The sequence below is a fragment of the Vicia villosa genome, linkage group LG4 (genome assembly GCF_029867415.1).
Source record: "Vicia villosa cultivar HV-30 ecotype Madison, WI linkage group LG4, Vvil1.0, whole genome shotgun sequence".
NCBI classification, from domain to species: Eukaryota; Viridiplantae; Streptophyta; class Magnoliopsida; order Fabales; family Fabaceae; genus Vicia; species Vicia villosa.
In genome coordinates this window covers 67,658,883-67,667,965 of record NC_081183.1, presented here as the reverse complement: position 1 = coordinate 67,667,965, position 9,083 = coordinate 67,658,883, and the positions used below count along the sequence as shown (strand labels likewise).

The following is a 9,083-nucleotide window of genomic DNA, read 5'->3' as shown; positions in this document are numbered from 1 at the left end:
TCATGAAAGGCCTTGCATGGAAGCCCCATTGTCATAGGGTCCGCCATCATGGAGTTTGTCCTTAAATTTTCTATAAAGATTTGTCCACTTTGTACTCTCTCTCTCCTTTTGCCAATTGTAGTTTATCTTCAATTGACCAAATTGTGCGAGAAGATGTATTAACACCAAATGCACGAGTAAGTCATCTGATAACTCAAGCTTTTGTGCCTTAAGTTTGTTGGAAGCAATATTAGACATTTCTATAATATACTTTCTTATGTTTCCTTTGCCTTTATACTTTATAGAAATCAAGCTTTGAAGAAGTGTGCTTGTTTCCACTTTATCGCTTTCAGCAAAGCGCTTTTCAATTTCTGGAAGGAAATCGTTGGCACTTGTTATTTCTTCACATATAGTACCCCTAAATGCCTCTGGAATGCTGTGGTTTATGATCATATGACTCATGCAATTGGAGTGATCCCACTTGTCATAATTTTCCATTCATTAAAGGTACTGAAGTCTATAGGAAAAGGGGTTGATTCATCAGTAATGCAAGGTCAAGATCCTTGCAGCCAAAAACAATAAAAATGTTTTCTTTCCAGTCCTTAAAATGTGTCACCATTAAAAAACTAGAATTGACAGTTTGAAATAAATCATAAATAAATTCAAATACTATATGTTCAAATAATGTCATAACCCATCTCAAGATATCTAGTGCACCATCAATATCAAGTCTTTGGACAATAATATTAACTGCAACTGTTACTCTCGTTATAACAATCCAACATTGATAATAAAACATGTCAAATAATAAAACTCTCTTTGGATTGATTTATCATTCACATGTGAAGTCTGTGGTGTCGTTTTCTTTTACCTCCCCGTTTCACTTGGGAGGACGGCACGCTAAACCCTTCACGCGAAATTTGGAAGGAGAATGCGCCCGTGGCGGGATGAATTTTGTTTCAGTTCTTCCTACGATATCACACGAACTTTCTTATTGGTCCTACGAGTAGGAAAGGGGAAAAAAGATCTCAACTAAACCCTAGGAGTTTGCTAAGTGTGGGGATTTCACCTAGACTAGAAATTCTGGAGTCCGGGAGGTCGGTTATACATAGGGAAGTGTTTAAACACCCTACATATCTGTAGTACTCTACAGGAACCTTCTCCGTGTCATTGTGATTGTGTTTGCTGCTAATGATTGGGAAAGTTTCTCCTTTGTATTAGGAGAAGGAATTGAATTGATTTTAAAAGACAGACAGACAAACAGACTGACTATTTTTGGTATTTTATTAGCTCGCTGAGATTCCTTGAGAACCTCATGCCTACATATCCCTAGTGGAAGTCAGAGCTTAATGTACTTCGGGGAACTAACTAGGGAAATTACTTATTTTTGGTGCCTTGCTTGAAGCTCAAGGTTGAAGCTTGGAATTAAATCTCTGTTTACAGTAAAGAGACATGAAATCATCTTTACAGAGAAGTATTAGTACTATTCTACCACAAACATTTAAAGGAGTGTGTTATACCCCAAAATTTGCCCACATATTTTTCAAGAAAACTCCAATCTGAAAATTAAAAGTCTCATATAATTATGGATTATTTCAACAAATATCCTGACATATGAAACACTTAGTTTTTAGAATTTTTCTTATACAGTAATTTGGCTTGCAGTTGAATTTATTCTTACGCAAACGCCAAATACTATTTATTACTTCACACATGCTATTTATTTATTTACAGATAAATAGTACTAACACAATTGGTACAGAGTTAAATCTTTTTGCAGGCGCAGAATCAGGAAACTCAGACTGTACTGGTAACAAGTAGATTATTATTATCTTTTGTTTCCCACTAATTTTTGTACTATATTCCATTATTTTCAAAAATCTTTTCAAATCTCTTTTTCAAAAATCAAATCTCTCTTTTTCCAACACTATCATACTCTTTCTTTCAAATCTTACTTCCACTCAAATTTTCCTTTTGTACGGAATCACATCATTCCCCAACGTCTCTATCCTTCTTTCCATTCTATAAATACCTCTCATTTTCTTCCATAAAATCTCACATCAAATTCTAAATCATCTTTCAAATTCCTACCTCATATCTATTTTCTCTTCTTCCCTGACAAGAATGGCAAAGTGGATAGAGACACTGTTTCTTACAGTCATCACCATTGCTACGGTGATCATGACTTTCTTCTGCCTGCATAGTCCTGAAGAGTGTGGACCTGCAATGGTTGCACTCCCAATCATCTACATGTTATTGTTCATAGCATGGGTCATTAACCGTCATTCTTAAAATTTGCCGTATTTCTTATTTCTTAAATGTACCGTTTATTCGTCGTACTGTTCAATATAGTATGTAATATTTGTACTGTCAGTATTAAATGTTGTATTACTTGTCATAATATTGCTTGATTACTAAGATAATATTTTGTGTGTTTTCTGCCAGTCAAATATTCCTATTTCTGTGCATTAAATGATTTCCAGGGTTATTATCGGTAATTTTGCCCGCATACCGTAAATATTAGTTATTTATTATGTCTGTGTTTTTAACAAGTCATGTAAATAAACTTTCATTTTTCACATAAAACAAAAACAAAAACAACAAAAAAGAAAATTAACTTTGACTGTTGATTTTTTCACTCTAACTGCTACGTCAATACCTGAACAGTCAGTTGACAGCCAAACTGCTGGCAGTACAATTCTCAGTGTTTTGTACCATCAATCAAATCAATCTTTCACAATTCAAAATTCCAAGATTTTTGTTCTAGAAGTCTTCTGAATATCACGCGATTAGCAGAGACTCAACACTGCACAAAAATCAGGTACGTTTAACTGTCTCCTACACAAACAGTCCCTAATCAGGGTTTTTCTTGTTTTTACAGGAGCAACAAGTTTTTGAGAGCTCAAATGTATTTCATACACATCCATATATCTCAAAGTACCATCATACAAATTTTCAAACTTCAATTCACTCAGACGCACCGTCAGCAGCTCAAACAGTCAACAGACGACCCGTTTGACCAAAAAAGTCAACAGACAGTCAAAAATGAAATTTTTTGTCAAAGTCCATATTTTGTCAAAGGATTCATCATTTGATCATTGGATGATCATAATTCATCAAGGAAAGATCAAAAATCAACAAAACTCTAAGATTCAAAATTAGGGTTTTTGCCTGAAAAGTCAACTCAACTTTGACTGATCATAACTCTCTCATCCTTCATCCAAAAAATTCAAACCAAAGCTTGTTTTGAAGGAAATTCAATTATCTTTCAAATTCCATTGATCCCATAGTCATTGGATTCACCATTTGAAAAGTATGATCAAAGACATTACAGGTCATTTTCAAAGTCAACAAAAAGACACTTTTTTCAAAAGGACACACAAGGAGCTTCAAAAATCATTTTGACATGAGACCAAAGGCATTGGTTAGAGGACTCTTTGAGGTTTCCAAAAAGTGCAAGATCTCCTTCATATGACAAAAATTGAAGGATTTACACCTTGTTGAAGGTTGCTAAATTTTGGGAAAATACATGAAATCAACATTGCTCAAAAATGTATTTTTTCCAAATGGGGCCAAGTTTTCAGCATTCAAACATCATTTCCATGATGTTATGGGCCTCCCACGACCAAGACTAAGCCCATACCTTTTTTTATCCATTTTTGCATGATTTTATCTTATTTTAAGATTAAAATTAAAAGGAAAATGCATGGATAATGGTTAGCTTACAAATCAAGCATGACTCACCTCAAAGAATCTTCATCTTTCTGCAGAGAATTGAAGGGCAAGGCAGGTGCATTGAAGGCAAGATGACTTGGTCAAGAATTCAAGGTTTTTTATATTAAAAAACCAAAGTTTCAACAAAGGCAACTAAAGACACTTCTTAGCTTCAATTGTAAGCACTCAATGCTTATAAATAAGCTATCATAGTTCAGTAACAAAAGAGAGGCGAGTTCAGAAGCATACATAAGCTCATAACACTTGTAATCACTTGAAAAAAATTCAAAGAAAACACAAATTCGAATTTGTAATTTCAGTCCATTTCAATACAAACTAAGCATTCATACACCTTCCTTGAACATCACTGAAACTATCTCAATCAATTACAAGCCTTGAAGCTCACTGAATCGAGCTACACAGGTCAAAATTTGTTCAAACTAAAATCAATTCATATCTGGTTATTCACACATGTTTAACAAGATGTAGACATACTATTGAGTTTGGTTTGAGGTGTAGATCATTTCTGGAAACTTAATTGAAGTTTGGACACGTACAAACGAAATCACCATTTTAGGGTTCATAGCTTCAAAATTAGGGCTTTCCAAATTAGGCAAAATTAGAGATTCTAAATAGTACCATTAGATTCGTATGGACAAAACGGGTTGAATGGTACCATCGCGCCAAACTTATTTGCTTGTTTACCCCTATTCGTTATTTTGCAGAATTAGGGCTCACTTACAATAGCGCTTTTTTACAAAAGCGCTGTAAAAGGCCTTGTCTGAAGGTTGAAGACGATGAGGTGTCTCCTCCTCATTGGTCCAGAAGCGCGCGCGTGTTTTTAAACTTTCCACTAATCCAGTGTTTTGCAGGTGTAACGTATCCCACGTGCCTCACCATCTGGACCACCTGATTTCATTTAATGACTCATTCAACGCGCCAGATCAAACAATCCTTATCATGCACTCTCCAGCCTACCACACAGGATCAGTATCCTTTTATTTCTATTTTATTTTCTATTTTATTTTAATTTCTTTGTTAAATTAATTAAAAATAGTTTTAAAAATCCAAAAAATACACAAAAAATATTTTTAGACTTCTAAAATAATATATTATTTTCGGAAATAAAAATATTTTATTTTTCTTCAAAATTTTAATATTTTGCATAATTAATTAGTATATATTTATATATTGGCTTTTTAATTATTCTAACCAATCAAAAAATCATAAAAAAAATTGTTCTTTATATAAAATATTGTTTATATATTATAAACTAATTTTGTACATATTTTGAATAATTTTCTCTTTAAGTTTTAATTATTTGTATAATTATTTGTATAATTATGTTTTAATTAACTTAAATCAATTTTAAATCAATTCCAAAAATTCCAAAAAAAATAGTTTTGTTTTAAAATTAATTGACAAATATTTTGTACATATTTTAAACTTAATTTCTAGGTTTAAATCTATTTTTCATCTTTTTTCCTCATTTTAATTTAATTAATCATGCATTAATTAATTAAAATCAAACCATAAAAAATCCAAAAACATGCCTTTTATTTCTTGCAATTTAAATTCCTAGATAAATGTATAGGATGTCAAATTCATGTAAATAGGCTAGTTTACATTTCCCGCACAATCGATGTAATAGCGTAGATTTACTTTCCGCACTTTACATTTCCGCACTTTAATTTCCAGCAAATATAAACTGCGTGTATGTCAAAGATAAAATTGAACCGTTAGATCACTAACTTCAAAGATAAATATCTGAATCCAATCACAATCACACTTGCACCTCTTAAGGTAAATCCCTTCTCATTCTTTTCAAAATCAAAGTCAAAATTCTACTGTTTCGAGTACAAAATCGAACCTTGCGTTTATATCCGGTGAAAGGATAGATTTTTAAAGGAAATAGGATAAAGACCTTACAACTCAAGGTAGACCTCCTAGTTTGCTTGCTCAAATCAAAACAAACAAAATTCTCATACACTGTTGTTTTTCAAAACAAAACTTTCAAAAAAGACAATACTTTGTATACATCCAAACACAGATTATTACAAAGTTAACGTTCTTTTCAAAACATCTTTCGAAAGATAAACAAGCATTTTGTATACATCCACACACGGATCATTACAAAATTCAAATTACAAAGGTATTTGAAACCACACATGAGCAATTTCAGAGCAATTGAAAAGTGATCGAAAAACAAGTGAGCTAAGCAAACTTAAGAGCCCATGGATAACCATGGATACAAAGGGTGCTAACACCTTCCCTTTGTATAACCTACCCCCTTACCCAGAATTTCTTAAAGGTCTTTTTTCTGTTTCTTTTATAAACCTTTCCTTAATTGGATAAAATAAAAGGTCGGTGGCGACTCTGTGAATTTTCAAAAATGCGAAAGCATTAAGCGATAAAAAAGAGTCAGTTCACGTATCTCTACAGAACAGAGGTATGGCCCGGGATTAAAAATCGGAGGTCCACAAAACTGGCGACTCTGCTGGGGAGATACTTTCAAAAAACAAAATGTTTTCAAAAGGGGTTACCTTAAGAGAATAGATCACTTCGATGTTTTCAATTGTTTGACTTGATTGCTCTATTTATCAAAGGTTTGTTTGGATTACCTATTCGAAATCAATTACCTTTCACTGGTTTAGAAAGGATTCCAAAACCTGAAGTCATTGCTGCTGCTTTACATCTGCGGAAATCAGAAATCGAGTCCAATTGGGAAACAAAGAGTGGAGTTAAGGGTTTGCTTGCCAAGTTCTTGTTGGAAAAGGCTCGACTACTGCTAGAAAACAAAAGTTATCCAGCTTTTGAGGAAGTTATGGCACTTTTGATCTATGGGTTGGTTTTATTCCCAAATCCCGACCAGTTCATAAGTGTACACATCATCAACCTTTTCCTAATCCATAACCCGGTACCAACATTGCTGGGAGACATTCTACATTCTCTACACACTCGTACCATGAAGAAACGAGGAACTCTCATGTGCTGTATACCACTACTGGCTAGGTGGTTTACATTTCATCTTCCCCGATCAGTGTTGAGAAATGAACAAAGAATGCAATGGTCTCACAGGATTATGTCTTTGTCTCATTCAGATATCCGGTGGAACAACTTCTTTCAAAGAGACATTACTATCATTGATCATTATGGAGAATACCCTAATGTGCCACTCCTTGGCATCAAAGGAGGCATCACTTACAATCCCTCTTTAGCTCTACGCCAATTCGGATATGCAAGGAGCAACGGTCCTCATGACATGATTATCCATGGCATTGTGTTTGATTACGAGAATGATTCTCATAGACACCGACGAAGGTTCATACATGCATGGGGCAGTGTCTATAGAATAGAAAGCAAAACTCTGGGGCAATGGAATTCTATTCCTATGGAACCCTACCTCAGATGAGTCCGCACTCATGCTCAGAAACTCCTTATGCCATATCCTACTGTTCTACCTGTGACTATTGAACCAGAGGTCGAAGGATATGAACCTCAAGTTATTCTACACCCGGACATGCCAACTGACCTAGAAGAGTTGCAAAAATCTTGGGTTCAACTCAAAGAGGAAAGAGACACCTTCAAGTCATACTGTCAAGACTATGAGAGAAGGATATTGGAGCTCACCGGACAGCGTCAAGAAGAACAGCAGATCAACACATTCCTGGGGGCAAAGAGAAAGCGTCCACGGGAGACCTGAAGGATCATTTATTTTATTTCTGTCTTGTAAGCCCAAATGAGGCAAAGAAAAAAAAAGAAGCAAAAAAAGAAAGAAATAAATTGATTAACTAACGTTTGTTTCTTCTTTAACAAATCTAAACTCTAAGATCCTTGAAACATTGCACACACATTTCACTTCATGCATTGCATATACATTTCATACATTGCATTCATATACATTGCATATACATTTCATACATTGCATACACATGGCATCCAGTCATACACATTGCATAACAGGTTCTCATGACGGATTTCTCATCTCCTCGCTGTTTATTTCAGTCAGAAGAGATGGAATCCGAGACAAGCATCAAGAATCTCGAAGCACAGAATGCCCAAGTTCAAGTGGCAATTCTGGAACTGGCAAAGGGGCAACAAGAACTGAAAGCCCTGATAATCAAGAAGAAAAAGAAGCCCAAAGGATCTGTAGGTGTGAGTCACCTGAGAAGAAAGATCAAAATTCCAGTCAAAAAGTTCAAAAAGCCACCGATCCCTGAAGCAGTCGGTGATGATGAACAAGAAGACAATCAAAGCAACCAGGGTTCTGCTAAACCCTCTCTCTCTTCAAATGAAGAAAATGATCATTCTGGGGACGAACCGGATGATGAAAAATACCAACAGCTGGAAGACCGTATGAAAGCTATGGAGATACAAAAAAATACCTGGCTTAGATTTCAATGATCTGGGGCTCATCTCGGATGTTGTTATCCCTCCAAAATTCAAAGTTCCTGTCTTTGCAAAATATGATGGAGTTTCTTGCCCGAAACTACATCTGAGATCCTATGTGAGGAAGATACAACCTCATACAACGGATAACAAGTTGTGGATTCACTTCTTCCAAGAAAGTCTGTCGGGTACACAACTCGAGTGGTACTACCAGCTGGAAAATACCAAGGTTCATACTTGGGAAGAATTAGCTGCTGCTTTTTACAAACAGTACCAATACAATGCTGATCTTGCGCCAACCCGTACTCAACTAAGGGGCATGTCTATGGGACCAAAAGAAAGTTTCAAAGGATATGCACAAAAGTGGAGAGATATGGATGGAAGGGTTCAACCACCCTTATCTGATCGCGAACTAGTTGACATTTTCATGGGCACTTTAACTGGCCCTTTCTATAGCCATTTGCTGGGAAGCTCATCATCTGGTTTCTCTGACCTAATACTGACCAGAGAATGTGTCGAAAGTGGCATTCAAAATGGAAAAATTCAAATAGGTTCCACCTCTGGTACCACAAAAAGGCCCATCAGCGGGAGAAATGAGGTCAATGCAACACAAATTCAGAAAAGTCACAAAAGTGAGCAGCATCAATCTGTAGGGGCAGTTCTGATCTCCGCATCTGCACCTCAAAAGGATCAATAACCAAAATATACGCATCAACCAGATGCACCAAGAAGAAATTTCACCAAAATCAATATGCCAATCTCTCAGGCATTGCAGCACTTGCTAAAAGCAGATCTGATCACCTTAAGAGGTCCTCCAAGGAATGTCAACACTTCCTCTCCAAATTATCGCCCTGATGCAACATGTGCCTATCACTCAAACTGTCCAGGACATGACGCAGATCACTGCTGGTCCCTGAAAAATAAAATACAAGATATGATAGATGCTGGTGAAATTGAGTTCGATCCTCCAGAAACTCCAAATGTCATCACTGCACCTATGC

The 9,083-nt window shown here is 35.6% G+C and overlaps 1 protein-coding gene across 1 annotated transcript; it reads right to left on the bottom strand.

Moving 5' to 3' along the window:
• Window positions 1-477, bottom strand: LOC131597326 (uncharacterized). Its single transcript, XM_058870030.1, has one exon. It carries the CDS (start codon window positions 475-477, stop codon window positions 1-3), a length of 477 nt encoding a protein of 158 aa, XP_058726013.1.
• Window positions 478-9,083: the final 8,606 nt, after the last annotated feature.